Here is a 19,993-nt window from a genome sequence, read left to right as displayed (position 1 = left end):
ATCTGACTGCGGCCATGCTGGAGCACCGCCTTTAGTCGAGAAAATCGACCCCGGGACTTATTCTTTGTAAGCCCAGTACTTATTTTATCGGTCTCTTTGCCGAACTGATAAGTGACGGGGACGTAAACACACCAGCATCGGTTGTCAAGCAATGCTAGGGGGACAAACACAAACACATACACATATATATAGATATATACGACAGGCTTCTTTCAGTTTCCGTCTACCAAATCCACTCACAAAGCATTGGTTGGCCTGGGGCTATAGCAGAAGACACTTGCCCAAGATGCCACGCAGTGGGACTGAACCCGGAACCATGTGGTTGGTAAGCAAGCTACTTACCACACAGCCACTCCTGCACCTATGTTATCCTACCAGAATGAAAATAGGTAGAGGCATACAGAAAATGATATTAAATTGATAAAGTTACTTATATAGGAAAAACCCGGAAAATGTAAATATTAATTCATATAAAATCTGGAATATATATATATATATATATATATAGCGAATCCTGCAAGCATGAAGTGGATTTGATCCACCATAGCCAAATTTAAATCAACACTGCTACAGAAACCCCCCCCCCCCGCGATGGAACAATGGTTTTTCTCTGACAGCAGTTTTACATTTCCCAGATGCATTAGCTAGGCCAAAATAATGTCTTCACCACTTGACCCTTTCTAACATCTTCTACTTCACCATAAGCTAGAATAGAGGTAACAAGACCACCAACCAGATCTATTGTTCTCAATGATATATCTATCCTTCTGGATCTTAATATAAGCAAGCACATCCCAAGCAAAAATCAGTAACTTGTCGGCAACTGAACAAGGCATAACGTGACGACTCAATTAGTAAGGAAAGGACTGCTAGCATTTAATTCCTACCAGCAACTTCTGACAACGTCCCACACTCTCTCGCTCTCACTAGCTTGAACCCTGTTCTCTTACAACATCATTCTATCACTCTCAGCAATTACTACTAACAACGAAGAGAACACAAACCAAATATTCTACTGCATGAAGTGGATTTGATCCGGTGGCACGTAAAAAGCACCACCCGACCGTGTCCGTTGCCAGCGCCGCCTTGACTGGCCCCCGTGCTGGTGGCACGTAAAAAGCACCACCCGACCGTGTCCGTTGCCAGCGCTGCCCCGACTGGCCCCCCTGCCGGTGGCACGTAAAAAGCACCATCCGTCTGTGGCCGTTTGCCAGCCCCGTCTGGCACTTGTGCGGGTGGCACGTAAAAAGCACCCACTACACTCACGGAGTGGTTGGCGTTAGGAAGGGCATCCAGCCATAGAAGCACTGCCAGATCAGACTGGTGCAGCCTTCTGGCTTCCCAGACCCCAGTTGAACCGTCCAACCCATGCTAGCATGGAAAGCGGGCGCTAAATGATGATGATGATGATATATATATATATGCAAATATTCAAATGTTTACATTTGGAATAAGATATTACTATTGTTAATATTATCTGTGGTGAATATTTCTAATTGATGATATTAACAACAATAACATAGGCGGTTCCAGGTTTAATAGCATTATATAGCTATTAAATTTTAAATTAGCCCGAAGCATCAACCTGTTTAGAAATAGGAGTTAAAGTCCCTCACTCAAACCCACACACCCAAGGAAGATTTTAAATGAACAGACACTATATAAAGTCAAGAGTAACTTCCAATGCATTGAAGTTCTCCCTACGATAGCTAGACTTGCTGAAACTTTGAAGTCACTATCAATAAAATTCTGGCTTAAGAATAATAAATTTGTACTCTACAAAAGTTAGAATAACTCATTGGATTAATGTAAAAATTAGGAGAGTATTGTGGTCCGCTGGAAGGATTGTGTATTGTTTGTGAAATATAACATGTCTTATGGCACAACAATGCAGAGTGAACTATAATAACTCATCATCATTGTTTAATGTTTGCTTTCCATGCTAGCATGGGTTGTTATAATTTAATTATTCGCACCATCTGAGCGTGGCCGTTTGCCAGCCTCGTCTGGCACCTGTGCAGGTGGCACATAAAGAGCACCCACTACACTCTCGGAGTGGTTGGCGTTAGGAAGGGCATCCAGCTGTAGAAACACTGCGAGATCAGACTGGACCTGGCGCAGCCTTCTGGCTTCCCAGACGCCAGTTGAACCGTCCAACCCATGCTAGCATGGAAAACGGATGTTAAATGATGATGATGATGATAGTCTAATATAATATTTTGAAATATAAAAATTCCTTCTTCAGATATTGCTAGGAATTGATCGAGCCACTTCTATAATCGGATGGATAGATAAAAAAAAAAAAAACGATAATAGCAGTGACTTGATCAATTCCTAGCAATATCTGAAGAAGGAATTTTTATATTCCGAAATATTATATCAGACTATGAATAATTAAATTAAAACAGTTATTATAGTCCACTTTGCACTGTTGTGCCATCAAAGACACGTTTATAATACACTAATGCAAAATTGTTTTTATTATAACTGACCATAAAAACAAACATTAACAATATATATATATATATATAGGTGCAGGAGTGGCTGTGTGGTAAGTAGCTTCCTTACCAACCACATGGTTCTGGGTTCAATCCCACTGCATGGCACCTTGGGCTACTATAGCCTCGGGCCAACCAAAGCCTTGTGAGTGGATTTGGTAGAAGGAAACTGAAAGAAGCCCGTCGTATATATATATATATATATATATATATGTGTGTGTGTGTGTGTTTGTGTGTCTGTGTTTGCCCCCCTAGCATTGCTTGACAACCGATGCTGGTGTGTTTACGTCCCCGTTACTTAGCGGTTCGGCAAAAGAGACCGATAGAATAAGTACTGGGCTTACAAAAGAATAAGTCCCAGGATTGAGTTGCTCGACTAAAGGCGGTGCTCCAGCATGGCCGCAGTCAAAAGACTGAAACAAGTAAAAGAGTATATATACATATACACACACACACACATATATATATATATACACACACACACACACATATATACACACACACACACACACATATATATATATACATATATATGGGTGAGCTGTTAATGTAGGACAAGTAGTAAACAGACTTATAACACAGTATCAATTTTCAACAGAAGCTCTTGTATCTCAGTTATGTCATTAAGTCTATTTTTGTGAGTGGGGGAGGCCCCCTACATGTTAAACTGTTCTAATTCTGCTCTACTAAAATTATAGAGGATTGTGCGACATACACATATATCAGTTTCTTTTATCTATTCATCCATCCATCCATTCACGTGTGGGAGTGTGTGAGTATAAATTCTGTTCAACTCAGATAAACCTTTTCCCCTTGTTTCATTCGTTGACCTACTTTTAACTTCCAAACAGGTGTAAATCCAAATCCCATCCAAGTTTTCTCAAACAACCTCTTCTTCATTCTTACTTCACTTCTGTCACTTTCTAGCACCTACACTGAGACAAACGATAACTTTTCTGCTGTGTAAGCCTCGTCGTTATCATCATCATCATCCTCAAGGCGGCAAGCTGGCAGAATCGTTAACAAATCGGATGAAATGCTTAATGGTATTTCACTCGTCATTATGTTCTGAGTTCAAATTCCGCCGAGGTCGACTTTGCCCTTCATCCTTTTAGGGTCAATAAATTAAGTACCAGTTATGTACTCGGGTCGATTTATCTTCACCCCCAAAATTTCAGGCCTTGTGCCTATAATAGAAAGGATTATTATCATTCCCTTCAAGGCAGCGAACTGGCAGAATTGTTAGCAAATTGGATGAAATGCATAGCGGTATGTCGCTCATCGCTATGTTCTGAGTTCAAATTCTGCCAAGGTCGACTTTACCTTTCATCCTTTCAGGGTCGATAAAATAAGTACCAGTTAAACACTGAGGTCAATGTAATCAACTCATCCCCACCTCCCTCAAGCTGCCCTTGTGGCAAAAATTTGAAATAATTATTATCATCCTCCTCCCATTCGAAAACAGTTGACTGCCACAAGCTTCAGTCATCATCATCATCATCATCATCGTTTAACGTCAGCTCTCCATGCTAGCATGAGCTGGACGATTTGACTGAGGACTGGCAAACCAGATGGCTGCACCAGGCTCCAATCTTGATTTAGCAGAGTTTCTACAGCTGAATGCTCTTCCTAACGCCAACCACTCCATGAGTGTCATGGGTGCTTTTACGTGCCACCGGCACAAGGGCCAGTTGGGTGGTACTTGGCAACGGCCATGCTCAAAATGGTGTTTTTTACATGCCAGCTGCACAGGAGCCAGTCTAGCGGCACTGACAACGACCTCGCTTGAATGATTTTTCATGTGCCACCAGCACAAGTGCCATTAAGGCAACACTGGCAACGATCACGCTCGAATGGTGCTTTTTACATGCCACAGGCATGGAAGCCAGTTAGCTGCTCTGGCAACGATCACGCTCGGATGGTGCTCTTAACGCTCCACTAGCAATGTATTATACAAACTGTAATGGCTGAATAAAATCTGTGAAAAGTTACTTTTTACCTTTGTCAATTTATTTTGGTACAACCCTTACTGTACATCTTTTAGCCTTCACTGAAACCGATTCCCAAACATTTCTATAATCATTACATATATGACGGAGGCGCAATGGCCCAGTGGTTAGGGCAGCGGACTCGCGGTCGTAGGATCGCAGTTTCGATTCCCAGACCGGGCGTTGTGAGTGTTTATTGAGCGAAAACACCTAAAGCTCCACGAGGCTCCGGCAGGGGATGGTGGTGATCCCTGCTGTACTCTTTCACCACAACTTTCTCTCACTCTTACTTCCTGTTTCTGTTGTACCTGTATTTCAAGGGGCCGGCCTTGTCACTCTCTGTGTCACGCTGAATATCCCCGAGAACTACATTAAGGGTACACGTGTCTGTGGAGTGCTCAGCCACTTACACGTTAATTTCACGAGCAGGCTGTTCCGTTGATCGGATCAACCAGAACCCTCGTCGTCGTAACCGACGGAGTGCTTCCACACATATATGATAGCATACCAAAAAGAAAAACATGAAACAACAGCTGAAATTGTAAAGGAGTGAGTATACAGCATTTACCTGGTCTCCGTCCAGTAGAAGTTGGAGCTGGAGTAACTTTCCGTTTTTTGGGTGCTTTTGGTTCTGCCTCTGAAGGATGGTAGTCTGAATCACTGTCGTTCGTCTGTTCCACTAAATCAACATTCCGGTAATCTCTGACAAAAGTAGATAATTGTAGAGTCAAGAAGGTGTTGTTGAAAAACATGGCACATTCAAAGTGATTTAGAAAATAGCAATATTTTTTAAAATCTGCAGCTTTACTTTTTTGTTCCTCTTTTGAAATTTCTAATTAGCTCTTCCATCTGGAGCCCCTATCTTGCCCAGGACATCAATCGTCTGGAAGCTGTTCAGCGACGTGCAACCAAAAGAATACCCTCCATCAGGCATTTGCCATATCCTGAACGCCTTACCTCCCTGGGCATGGACACATTGAAACTCCGACGTCTGGCAGCTGACTTGGCAGACACCCATAAAATTATCAACCATCGCACAAACAATAACTCTGAGCACCTCTTCAAACTCCACCCATCTAACACCCGTGGACATATTTACAAAGTAAGAAGACAGCACAGCTCCCATGACTTCAGGAAACATTTTTTCACGCTGAGAGTTGCTGAAGCGTGGAACAAACTGCCGACATCGGTTGTTAGTTGTCGGAGCACTGCTTCCTTCAAGACTTCCATGCTTCCTGAGATTCGCCAACACTATACATGATTTTCTCCCCTCCATACACCCAGACATTTCTACACTACTGCATGTACTTTATATGCACTTTCTGACAAGTTGTGGTGCACCTGAGCACTGTATACAATAATTTCATTATTATTATTATTATAACTTTTCTTATAAAATGCACTCCACAAATATTTGTGTGTTTCAATTAATTTTGGAAGTGATCAAAAATTTGGAAGCATTTAGTAAAATAGTATAAAATTTTTATGAAGCTATGATTTGAATGTAACCGACAGAATGGTTATGAATATTTAAAAAAAATGAAAAGTTTTTATTTAAATATAAACACTAAAACAAAAGATTTTGTATTCTACAGGTAGAAATAGTAATGAAGGCAGCAAGCTGGCAGAAACGTTGGCATGCCGTTACGTTCTGAGTTCAAATTCCACCAAGGTCAACTTTGCCTTTCATCCTTTCGGGGTTGATAAATTAAGTACCAGTTACGCACTGGGGTTGATATAATCGACTTAATCCCTTTGTCTGTCCATGTTTGTCCCCTCTATGTTTAGCCACTTGTGGGTAGTAAAGAAATAGTCATGAACAAGTTGGTATTGAAAGGGTTTAAGAATACCAAAAATAACTGAATGATATTTACCATACTAGTATATTTTAGTAATTAACCCTTTTGATAGCAACCTACATGAGATTGCTCCTGATATCATGATAAAAGCTCTTTGTTTTAACCCTTTTGTTACCAATCCAGCTTAAACCGGCTCTGAATACAAATGTCTTGTTTTCATAAGTTCTGAATTAAAATCTTCCACCAAACCTTGGTCATAATTTATGTTCCTAACACTGAGATTAATGGTAACTAAGTTATTTTACTAAATTCTTTCTTATATTTAAAGTAACTGAAAAAACACAGAGCATCTCAACAGAAATATGGTAACATAAGGGTTAACAAATGATTTAACCCTTTTGATACCAACCTGGCTGAAACCACCTCTGGCTCTGTAGTACAAATGTCTTGCTTTCAAAAGTTCTGAATTAAAATCTTCCACCAAACCTTAGTCACAATTTATGTTCCTAACACTAGCTGAATGATGACTAAGTTATTTTACTAATTTCTTTGTTATATTTAAAATTAATTGAAAGAAACACAGAGTATCACAACAGAAATATAGTAACAAATAGGTTAATCTTTATATATAAAAGTGAAGTTGTGTGTCTGTCTCCTACGATTTAGATTCCTAACTACTCCCACATTTTGCGGTGCAGTGTAACCAAATTAGGGTATCTTATAGTCGTGATTCATATCAAGCCCGTCTGGGTATTAGCGCGTGTCTACGATGAGTCTATGATTAAAAAAAAATTTACCATCATTTTTTCCCATTTTTAATGCATTTTTTTGCTATTATATAAGGGAAGTAACTCCCTAAAAATGTATTATTAAATCTCAGAACGTAAAAAGCTACAGTAACACCCCCCCCCCTTTGTGGTTAGCCATATTGAGATGGCTATTATACTTTACATCTCTAAAAATGCTTATATAGTTATATCCCTTACAAACCCGAGCAACGCCGGGCGATACTGCTGGTGTGACCTAAATTAAAACTTTCTATTAAAAATTCACATTAATTTGTGTTCCAAACACCAGCTTAATAACTAATTTACTTTATTAAATTTTTTTTAAAATTATTTTAAATTAATGGAAACAAAGGCATTGTGTTTCAGCAAAAATATAGTAATGAAAGTGTTAAAAGCTATACCCATACAGACATACATTTTCTTGGAAACAAGCTATACCTTTCTATGGAAAGGATGCAGTCAACTGAATCAATCTCTAGTCTATGACTGTGACTGATTTTATTGAGTTCACAGAAAAGGGAACTCAAGTGAATCTGACAGAAATTTAACATAACAACTAGAGAAATAAAACTAAATCCTGTCTTTACCTCTTCAATGAAGTTTAATAATGACGACAACAACAACAACAACAACAGCAATAATGCTTTTCTCAAGACACTTTTTTAAAAAGAGAAAATAGTACATTTGATCAAATGAACAGGTTTCTACTTTTTATTCTTTTACTTGTTTCATTTTGACTGGAGCCATGCTGGAGCACCACCTTTAGTCGAGCACATCGCCCCCCCCCCACCCAGGACTTATTCTTTGTAAGCCTAGCACTTATTCTATTGGTCTCTTTTGCTGAACCGCTAAGTTACAGGTACGTAAACACACCAGCATTGGTTGTCAAGCGATGCTGGTGGGGACACACACATACATACATATGTGGTTGGCTTTAGGAAGGGCATCCAGCTGTAGAAACAATGCCAGATCAGACTGGAGCCTGGTGCAGACTCCTAGCTTCCCAACCCATGCTAGCATGGAAAACAGATGTTAAACAATGATGATGATTATATATATATACATATACATGACAGGCTTCTTTCAGTTTCTGTCTACCAAATCCACTCACAAGGCTTTGGTAGGCCTGAGGTTATAGTAGAAGACACTTGCCTAAGGTACCACATAGTGGGACTGAACCCAGAACCATGTGGTTGGTTAGCAAGCTACTTACCACATAGCCACAATCAATATTTATTAAATACAGATGTTTAATTGACTAAAAATTAAAAGCTGGAGTCTTTAAAACAATTTGAGTTTATCTTCAACTTGGTCCTGTGACAACACTGGTCTTAAGTTGCATGGACAGGGAAAACCCACCGTGTGGACAACCACTGGTCTTCCACACAACCATGTCTAGGCTTGTACCCTCTTTGAAGGCAGATCCAAGACCTCTCAAGACTGAAGGATGCACATAACCCTATAGCTGAAAGCAACCAGAACAATTGTGGAAATCAGGTATCATCATCATCATCATCATCGTTAACGTCCGTTCTCCATGCTAGCATGGGTTGGACGGTTCGACCGGGGATCTGGGAAGCCAGAAGGCTGCACCAGGCTCCAGTCTTATCTGGCAATGTTTCTACAGCTGGATGCCCTTCCTAACGCCAACCACTCTGTGAGTGTAGTGGGTGCTTTTTACGTGCCACCTGCACAGGTGCCAGGCGAGGCTGGCAACGGCCACGGTCGGATTGGTGTATTTTATGTGCCACCGGCACGGAAGCCAGTCGAGGCGGCGCTGGCATCCACTCAAAATTAACAGTGGAAAGCAGTTTTATAAACCAATCTATTTTTTGTTGAGGACTGTCATGTTTGAAACTAGTTCATGTTGAGATATGTCAAGTTCATTGAAGCAATAAAACTTGCAGAAAATACCAATTCTGTTTTTTTGGTAGGTATTTAAGACCACTACTGAAATAAATACGAAATTTAATTTCACAATTAAAGGGTTTGTAGCGCCCTCTCAGATAATTAGATACAAAAAAAAAAATGGGATGTAGCTTGAGTGACCTGCCATAGACTGTTCTGGAACATTCCATGAATTTCAAGATAACCTGGAAGTGAGGGACTTCCACTCCACATATTATCTTCGTTTAACGTCCGCTTTCCATGCTAGCATGGGTTGGACGATTTGACTGAGGACTGGCGAACCAGATGGCTGCACCAGGCTTCAATCTTGATCTGGCAGAGTTTCTACAGCTGGATGCCCTTCCTAATGCCAACCACTCCGAGAGTGTAGTGGGTGCTTTTACATGCCACCAACACAGGGCCAGTCAGAGGGTACTGGCAACGACCTCACTCGAATCTTTACACATGCCACCGGCACAGGTGCCAGTAAGGCGATGCTGGTAACAGCCATGCTCGGACGGTGTCTTTTACGTGCCATCGGCACGGAGGCCAGTTAGCCACTCTGGCAACGATCATGCTCGGATGGTGCTCTTAACACCCAAGCAGCATGGGGCTCTAGTACCTTTTAAGTGCCACTGGCACAGAAAAAACAGGAAAAAAAACGAAAGTTAATCTTCCCTTTTTGCATTTGAGCTTTGGATGAGAAGCACTGAGCGTATGTAGGTTGTCCTTACAACCGTCCTCCGATTATAAGACGTATTGTTTTTATTCCAAGGTATTCTTGTATACTATGTCGCATACACAACATTGAGAAACTATTATCTGTAAAGTTACAGCAGTCACCAGAAAGTATAAAACCATTATTGCTCCTGTTTAAGGATTTTCTTTGAGTTGTTTTGTTCTGTTGAACGTTGAGGAGTTTTCACTGAGAAGATGAATATGTCATAGTGATCCTGCCAAAGTTTCCTTCAAAGCTAAATTAGTGGTTGGCATGCCAGAGGTGTCTACTGGAGCAGACAACCCAATGTCTAATTCACTAAAGGTTAAACAAGTTGTATCACTTCTCTGCTATGATAATCACAATCCTTTCTACTATAGGCACAATGCCAGCAGTTTCAGGGAAAGAGGATAAGTCAATTATAACATCCACAGTGCTAAAATGGTGCTTATTTTATCAACCGCAAAAGTACAAAAGGAAAAGTCAACCTTAGACGTATTTTAACCCAGAACATAAAGATAGATGAAATGTTGCAAAGCATTTTGTCTAATGTGCTAACAATTCTTCCAGTTCACAAACTTTGCTTGTATAATTATATCTATATATATATAGTTACGGTTGGCTAAGAGCATTTCGGGGTGGGGGGGTTTAATTAGTGTAGTGTTTCTGGTGACCCACATCATGGATATGGTTCCAGTATGTCTGGTGAAAATGTGACAGTCTTTTGTCTAATGGAGGACTAATGGGTTTTGGAATGACCTGTGACCTCGTGTGGCTGAGAAGAGGGTCAGGAGAATGTGAAAGAAAAGGGACAGATTAAGGGCTGAGAGCAAATAGAGATAGAGTATAAGCAGTAAGGGACGGATGGAGAGGCTAAGAGTCTGGCAGGCGATAGCGATAGAGTAAGAGCAGAGGGCAAATAGAAAGGATAAGCAGTAAGGGACAGATAGAGAGGCTAAGGGATTGAGGCGATATAGATAGAGTAAGGAATCAGAGAGCAGTTAGAGAGGGTGTGAGCGGTACAGAGGGAGATGAGGGAGTGGAAGAAGCACAGAGACGAAGTGAGGTCTTGGCAGTCGTCGAAGAACACAGACGGACTCTGGAGGTCAGAGCGAGTAGATGGAACCTTGGATTTAAGGAGCAAGCGTTGAGATTCCTGGGAGCGAGCTGGGATGCGAGGAGGCCTAGGGGCAAGCGATTGGAATATGCAGAAGGGATATGTACAGAAGGATTTGGCAGTATTCAGAGGAATTGGCAGGATTGAGAGGAATGGGACACTGGCAGATTCAATTAGGAAGTGAGGTATGTGTTTGTGCATTGATATGTGTCATGGTGTAAAGAACAGTCAAGGACTCTGTCGATGTGGTCGATAAAGGACATTGTGAATTGAGTAAAGGACTTGTTGAATTGTAACGTGAATTGTTGTGATACGAACATTGCATAATGTATCGAAGTGTTCTGATTGGACTGTGACGTATCGTGAACATTATTTGATCTGGACTTGTTGTGTCGTTACTGAACACTGTTATATTGTTACATGCATGTTGTTAAATGCTTTGATCTGTTGTATGATGTATTGAGTAGTCACGTGCATGTCTTTCTTTAAATGTCTGCCTTAAATGTATTTGATGTTGTAACAATTGTGATTGTCATATAAACTGTTGTTTGAATATATAAGCCAGTGTTGCCAGTTGTTGCCTCTCTTTGGGTTGTGTCTCGGGTTGTGCCTCTGTATCTCTGTGCTGTTGAGGTTGTGGCAGTGTCTATCTGTATCTCCTCTCTCCGCCTCTTTGGGTTCCGTGGCGGAACTAGTTGTGAGCCGTTCGGGACGAGCGACGACAGGCGATTCCGCTCCGTTCCGTAACAACTGGTGTCAGAAGTGGGATTGTCCTGATTGCTGCGTTTCGATCGGTTCTTTTTCACTATGGATTTGTCTGGTTGTCAGACCGGAGACGAGGAGATTTCGCTTGCTCTGATTATGGAGATGTTAAGGGGCCAGATGGCGCAGACGGAGGTGTTCGTGGAGAGAATGGACAGGAGGCGACAGGGCCTGTGGGCAGATCAGCGGGAGCTTGAGGTTGCGGATGGGTCAGCTTTGAAGGATCGGTGTTGGACCGAGGATAGCGACGGTCCTGTGGGCAGAGATTGCTCGTCGAACGAAGCATCGAGTGAAACAGATAGTGAAGGAAGTGTTGAGGAACCTGGGTTGGTTGCCGAAATCTGTGATGCTGGACCGGCTGTGTTTGCGGAACCTGGGATGGTTGCCGAAATTTGTGACGCTGTACCCAAGAAATCTTGTGATTTGGAACCCGTAGAGGTTGAAGTAACCAAAAGGCCTGTGGAAGGTGTTATGGCTGATGCTGTTGTTCCGTGTCTGGAGCCCTTGGCATCTCGACCCCTGTCTCTCGGAGCTCAGGACGAAGAGCTGGCGAGGTCTGGGGCGGATGTCGCTGAGTCCGAGGTTCCGGCTCTGTGTGTGATGGTCGCGGCAGGTGTTGTGCCGTGTGCGAGTCCTTTGGTGTCTGGACTCCTGTCTCTTGGGGCCCAGAGGGACTGTATGGTTCCCACTGTGGAGAGGCCACAGGCGTGGATGGACTGGCGGCCGGGCGTGTGTGTTGTGAGGCCTGCGGGACGGAAGCTGGTGAGGAAAAGGACCAGGCCCGTTGACGAGGCGAGACGGCTGCGAACGGTGGTGGGTCCACCGAGACCAGGAAGACTGCTTCAGCGTTGGGTGAGCTTTGTGGTTGATGGTTGCTTGGGGCCGGTGGAGCCCGACAGGCAGTGCCTAGTGAAAGCTCGATTGAGGGTCGGGTGGACCCTAGTGGAAGCAGAAGCTGGTGGAGCGCTGGCTGGGTCGGCCGATCTTTTGGAAGTGGCACAGGCGATTTGTAGAAGGCAAATCGAGGAATCGTGCCAGATGGCGAACCAGTGGTGGGGCCAGTTCTGCCGATACGGCAACGCAGTTGAAGGAGTTGGTGGCCCACGGATGCAGTTGAGGAGGCGGTCCGCAAGGAGTCGCTGGTGCTTTGTTGGCACTTGGGGGAGCGCTGTGTTCGATGGTTGCGTGGGGCCGGTGGAGCCCGACATGCAGTGTGGAATAGGAACTCAATTGAGGGTCGGCTGGACCCTGGTGGAAGCAGAAGTTGACAGAGCGCTGGTTGGGTCGGCCGATTTATTGAAGGCTGCGCAGGCGATTTGCAGAGGGCAAATCGTGGAACTGCGCCGGACGGTAAGCCAGCGGCGGGGTCAGTTCTGCCGGTGCAGTGATGAAGTTAAGGGAGATCGTGGTCCGCTGATGCAGTTGCGGAAGAAGCAACCGTTGGTGAAAAGTGCAGGACGTTGGTCGCGAGGGTTGTTGGATGCTGGTCGCACGGACCTGGCAGAACGTTTCGTCGACCAAGGTGGTCGTCGCTTGAGGAAGCAGCGAGGCCGGAGGAAGGTCCCAGTACAGCAGCGCAAGAGGAGATATCGGCGACGGGGAACAGTGGAAAAGCGGAATGGTCCCTGGTCGTCGGCGATAATTGCGCGGAATGGAGATGGTACAGCAAGATGCTACGTGGGCTATAGAGCCCTGAGGAAGGTGGCCACTGTGAAGGATTGGCCGGACCCTTCTTGTGTGAGGGATTTGAGGAACTTCCTCGGACGGTGCGCCTATTGTGGGCGGCTAGTAGGAAGCCTGGCGGCGTTGGCGGAGGTGTTACCCAAGCCGCAGAGGGAAGGTGCCAACCTGTGGCTGGTGCTGAAGTGGTGGCCGTGGGAGGTGAGACCCCCCCCCCCCGGAGGAGAAACCACCCAAGGGGACCCCCAGCCCCTGGAGAGTCTGCTGCTCGGAGGTGCGAGTTTTGTTATGCTTTGTCGGGTCGACAAAAGCTTAGGTAGGGGGTAGTGTTACGGTTGGCTAAGAGCATTTCGGGGTTTAATTAGTGTAGTGTTTCTGGTGACCCACATCGTGGATATGGTTCCAGTATGTCTGGTGAAAATGTGACAGTCTTTTGTCTAATGGAGGACTAATGGGTTTTGGAATGACCTGTGACCTCGTGCGGCTGAGAAGAGGGTCAGGAGAATGTGAAAGAAAAGGGACAGATTAAGGGCTGAGAGCAAATAGAGATAGAGTATAAGCAGTAAGGGACGGATGGAGAGGCTAAGAGTCTGGCAGGCGATAGCGATAGAGTAAGAGCAGAGGGCAAATAGAAAGGATAAGCAGTAAGGGACAGATAGAGAGGCTAAGGGATGAGGCGATATAGATAGAGTAAGGAATCAGAGAGCAGTTAGAGAGGGTGTGAGCGGTACAGAGGGAGATGAGGGAGTGGAAGAAGCACAGAGACGAAGTGAGGTCTTGGCAGTCGTTGAGCGGTCGTCGAAGAACACAGACCGACTCTGGAGGTCAGAGCGAGTGGATGGAACCTTGGATTTAAGGAGCAAGCGTTGGGATTCCTGGGAGCGAGCTGGGATGCGAGGAGGCCTAGGGGCAAGCGATTGGAATATGCAGAAGGGATATGTACAGAAGGATTTGGCAGTATTCAGAGGAATTGGCAGGATTGAGAGGAATGGGACACTGGCAGATTCAATTAGGAAGTGAGGTATGTGTTTGTGCATTGATATGTGTCACGGTGTAAAGAACAGTCAAGGACTCTGTCGATGTGGTCGATAAAGGACATTGTGAATTGAGTAAAGGACTTGTTGAATTGTAACGTGAATTGTTGTGATACGAACATTGCATAATGTATCGAAGTGTTCTGATTGGACTGTGACGTATCGTGAACATTATTTGATCTGGACTTGTTGTGTCGTTACTGAACACTGTTATATTGTTACATGCATGTTGTTAAATGCTTTGATCTGTTGTATGATGTATTGAGTAGTCACGTGCATGTCTTTCTTTAAATGTCTGCCTTAAATGTATTTGATGTTGTAACAATTGTGATTGTCATATAAACTGTTGTTTGAATATATAAGCCAGTGTTGCCAGTTGTTGCCTCTCTTTGGGTTGTGCCTCGGGTTGTGCCTCTGTATCTCTGTGCTGTTGAGGTTGTGGCAGTGTCTATCTGTATCTCCTCTCTCCGCCTCTTTGGGTTCCGTGGCGGAACTAGTTGTGAGCCGTTCGGGACGAGCGACGACAGGCGATTCCGCTCCGTTCCGTAACAATATATATATATATATATATACTAGCAGTATCGCCCGGTGTTGCTCGGGTTTGTAAAGGAAATAACTATATAAGCATTTTTAGAGAGTTACTTCCCTTATAGATGCCAATTCGGGCTTTCTTAGCCATTTCTGTTTTGGTTTCTTCAAGCCATGAAGTCGTTGTTCTAAAAGAACGCTGGTCTCCTTGACAACGCTTTACGACGTTGATTTCCTTACACTCCTTTCCCCACAGCTTCACGAGGGAGAAGAAGGGGGAGAAGCAAACAGGTGCAGGTGTGACCATGGACGCCAACTCCGCCGCCATCGACACACGAAAAATTATGCATTAAAATGGAATAAAAAATTATGTTAAATTATTTTTAAAATCGTAGACTCATCGTAGACGTGCGCTAATACTCAGACGGGCTCGATATGAATCACGACTATAAGATACCCTAATTTGGTTAAACTGCACTGCAAAATGTGGGAGGAGTTAGGAATCTAAATCGAAGGGGACAGACACTCACACAACTACAGTTTTATATATATAGATATATATATATCCAGGCCTATTCCCAATTTTTTTTAGAAGTGGGTAGCCACAAGGCACACACCAGGCATTCCATTCATTTCCCAGCACAAAGGGGCAAGCCCTGTTCTATACTCGGGGCAAGGCATAGAAAGCAACCCCCAATATCAGTAGTGAGGCCCTGACAGCATATGCTGGTTCCATACCCCTTTGAGCAACATCAAAATTTACTCATCTGTCCACAAACACTCTCCAATCTTTCCTATCATTTATAAACTCTCTTGCCTCTCTTACTCCAACACCTCTAACCACCAAAGCTTTCCTCACAGCATCCACACAAACCAAGGTCTGCCTCTAGTTCTACTGCCTACTACTTCAGTCTTCATCACCCTCCTTACCATCCGCACCTCATCCATCCTCTCCATTCATATATCTAATTTGGTTGTTAGTTTTTCTCTCATTCCTGCTCATCTTCACACCTTCTCATTCCTCATCCTGTCCATCCGTGTCACAGGACATGGATGATATAATCTTGATGCTAGCAATTTCTATCACAAGTTCATTTTGAGAAATGGCACAACTAGTTTAATCTAATCCTATTCTTGACCAGCTCTTATTCAATTGATCCTTATCCCGACCATCATGGTTCTCTCTTGGGTATATGTTCGCTTTCCATGCTAGCATGGGTTGGACGATTTGACTGAGGGCTGGCGAACCAGATAGCTGCATCAGGCTCCAATCTGATCTGGCAGAGTTTCTACAGCTGGATGCCCTTCCTAACACCAACCACTCCGAGAGTGTAGTGTGTGCTTTTACGTGCCACCGGTACGGGGGCCAGTCAGGTGGTACTGGCAATGACCTCGCTTGAATATTTTATACATGCCACCGGCACAGGTGCCAGTAAGGCGATTCTGGTAACGATCATGCTTGAATGGTGTCTTTTACGTGCCAGATAACCGCTCTGGCAACGATCACACCCGGATGGTGCTCCTTTAATACCTAACCACTCCCCTTAGCTTACCTGTACTTAGCTATGCAAGTTAACATTCTACATTCACTGGTTCATACTTCCTGAAAGGATAAGTTCTACCATACCATTTCAGACTAGTTACCGGGTATAAAGATGAATCTCCATTTGTGTTTACAACTTAATGGGTAGGCCAATAAAGGAGACTATATGTGGTCGCTCATATCAGCCAATTAGCTCTCAATTCATGATGTATTATGTTAAGGAAGAACACACCTGATATTGAAGTCCCAGGTATATCTAAAAGACTGGATGGTTACAAATGAAATACCTTTAATCATAAGTCTGCTCAGGCGTAGGAGTGGCTATGTGGTAAGTAGCTTACGAACCACATGGTTCTAGGTTTAGTCCTACTGCATGGCACCTTGAGCAAGTGTATTCTACTATAGCCTTGGGCCGACCAAAGCCTTGTGAGTGGATTTGGTAGACGGAAACTGAAAGAAGCCCTCATATATATATATATTTATATGTATGTATATGTATGTGTGTGTATATGTTTGTGTGTGTGTTTGTCCTCCCAACGTCGCTTGACAACCGATGCTGGTGTGTTTACGTTCCCGTAACTTAGCGGTTCGGCAAAGTGACTGATAGAATAAGTACTAGGCTTACAAAGAATAAGTCCTGGGATCGATTTGCTCGACTAAAAACGGTGCTTCAGCATGGCGACAGTCTGAAACAAGTAAAGAGAGTAATCAAAATTGTCCAATGATATTTTTTATCTTTTACTTTTTTTCGATCATTTGACCATGTTGGGGGGGGGGGTCCGTCTTGAAGCACTTTTATTCCAATGGATCGACCCCAGAGCATTTTTCTTTTTTAAAGCTTGGTACTTATTCTATCGGTCTCTTTTGCAGAACAGCTAAGTTACGGGAAGGTAAACACACCAACACCGGTTGTTAAATGGTGGTGGGAGACAAAGACACACACACGACGGGCTACTTTCTGTTTCCGTCTACGAAATCCACTTACAAAACTAAAACAAAAACAAAAAAGAAGAAAAAAGAAAAATCCAATGAACATAATTGTTAATTATTTCATTTCTTGTTGGCCTATCTAGTCTTCGTTCCAATTCGAAATATACAACGATTTTCTTCAACACACCTAAAACGCAGACAATTAAGTATTTAGGCGCAGGAGTGGCTGTGTGGTAAGTAGCTTGCTAACCAACCACATGGTTCTGGGTTCAGTCCCACTGCGTGGCATCTTGGGCAAGTGTCTTCTGCTATAGCCCCGGGCCGACCAATGCCTTGTGAGTGGATTTGGTAGACGGAAACTGAAAGAAGCCTGTCGTATATATGTATATACATATATATATATATATGTATGTGTGTGTCTGTGTTTGTCCCCCTAGCATTGCTTGACAACCGATGCTGGTGTGTTTACGTCCCCGTAACTTAGCGGTTCGGCAAAAAGAGACCGATGGAATAAGTACTGGGCTTACAAAGAATAAGTCCCGGGGTCGATTTGCTCGACTAAAGGCGGTGCTCCAGCATGGCCGCAGTCAAATGACTGAAACAAGTTAAAGAGAGGTAAATACACACGTTATGCTACGAGAACCAGAAACTAGATGTAGTGATAGTGGTATAAAACACATTGATAGCAATTTATCACAGACAGCATTACCAGATGAGCTGAAACTTGTTACTGACAGCTGGGGAAGCTAAAAGTCCGAAAGGTGCTTTTTATTTGAAACTATTATCAGCGAATTGATAGAATTGTTAGCGCCGGACAAATCCCATTGAAATGAAATTTGCCATTCATCTTTTTAGGATCGATTAAAACATGAAGCACCAGTAAAATACTGACCCGATTCATATGGCTAGAATGCATGTAAAGAAAACAATTCATAAATCTAAAATGAAATGGCAAGGGAAGTAACTCCCATTAATTAATCAAAGGGAGATAATATTCACTGCTTGAGAATAACACAGGAATCCCTACCCCTACTCGCATTGCGGAGTTGGTGAGTTCCTGAAAAAAATCTGTCGTAACGCGAAAACTATTTTCCCACAGATTTTCATGTTATACAGCAATCCCTCGACTATCGCGGGTATTATGTTCCAAAACCCACCGCGATAGGTGAAAATCCGCGAAGTAGAAACACTACTGTAATGTAATGTGTATTTAAAAAAATTATTTTCATAATTTGTATATCTCTCTCTCTATATATAAAGCTGAAGTTGTCTGTGTATGGCAGGTTTGTTAGCCTTCAACTAACACTATCTCCTCCGAGACCCTGCGGCACAAGTTGACCAAAATTGAGAGTATGACAGAAGAAGGCTTGCTCTTCCTTCCGTAGAAGAAAAAATTCAAATCGGACCATGTTAACACCAAAAATTATTTACATCAAAAAGTTGTTTTTTTCTATGCCAGCATGGAAAATGAGCATGAAATGAGGAATTATTTCATTCTCTTTCCAAATCCTGCTGCATTTCACATAGAATCTTTGTTCCTCTGAAGTTGTCTTGGTGTATAAGTCGACCCCAGGACTTATTTTTTGTAAGCATCGGTTGTCAAGCAATGTTCGGGGGACAAACACAGACACACACACACATATATATATATATATATATGACGGGCTTCTTTCAGTTTCCGTCTACCAAATCCACTCACAAGGCTTTGGTTGGCCTGAGGCTATAGTAGAAGACACTTGCCCAAGGTGCCACGCAGTGGGACTGAACCTGGAACCATGTGGTTGGTAAGCAAGCTACTTACCACACAGCCACTCCTACGCCTATCAATTTTGACTTTTATGCTGGTAGTGTGGTTCATACATTCAGTATGAGGCATTGAAAACTGATTAGGGGACATGGGCTTTCCACTCTTTAGCTAGTTGAATAGGTGAAAGGAGAGAATTTTGTGAAATGGAGAAACACTAATAATGGTCTCTAACATAGGTAGAAGACCCAAATGATGGGAAAGGCAACAATTTATTAAATCAACCCCCACCTCCGGGAATTGAATGATACTTTACTTGCCTCCTCCTCTCCCAAAATGGACAAAAAGCAAACATGATTTGACTCATGTTCACAATTCTGACAGGAATTTAATTTATCGTTATTCTAAGTTTGGAAGAAAAACAGAAGATAACTGGGAAAAATTAAAGAGGATTAGAAAATGCAGCTTTATGAGATTTAGACTGTATTAACCCTTAACATTCAGTTTTACTGTCAAATGTAATATCTATTCACATGAATTTGAATTAGTCATGCATTATCTTGCAGCTTTTAAATTTCAATAATGTGATTGTTTATTTTTAGAATAATGTAGGGGAAATGTAAGAGGTCAAATCTGGTCAGTTTCAACATAAAGGAGAAATGTTTCTTTATCAAGCCATGGCCAGGTTTCAGTGGCATACAAATTCCTCACCTGGACGGGACACCAATCCGTCGCAGGATTGCTCGTTTTTGCCAGCTGAGTGGACTGGAGCAGTGAGAAATTAAGTGTTTTGCTCAAGAACACAATGCATTGCCTGGTCCAGGAATCGAAACCACAACCTTACAATCACAAGTCCAACACCTTAACCAGAGCCATGCACCTCCACCATAAAACAGATCAAATATTTTCGCTGGATATGGCTGGATTAATCATCATCATCGTTTAACGTCCGTTCGCCATGCTAGCATAGGTTGGAC

The 19,993-nt window shown here is 43.1% G+C and overlaps 1 protein-coding gene across 1 annotated transcript in view; it reads right to left on the bottom strand.

Annotated features, from left to right (window-relative positions):
* LOC115222730 overlaps nt 1-19,993 on the bottom strand; it is a 45,817-nt gene that overhangs the window by 13,396 nt on the left and 12,428 nt on the right. The window contains exon 3 of the mRNA XM_036511961.1: nt 5,055-5,188. Within this exon, the coding sequence (XP_036367854.1) occupies nt 5,055-5,188 (134 nt within the window). The remainder of the gene's footprint in view (nt 1-5,054; nt 5,189-19,993) is intronic.

This window comes from Octopus sinensis, linkage group LG2 (genome assembly GCF_006345805.1).
Source record: "Octopus sinensis linkage group LG2, ASM634580v1, whole genome shotgun sequence".
Taxonomy (NCBI): Eukaryota; Metazoa; Mollusca; class Cephalopoda; order Octopoda; family Octopodidae; genus Octopus; species Octopus sinensis.
Note: the sequence above shows the minus strand (reverse complement) of the source record. Positions and strands in the feature narration are given on the sequence as shown.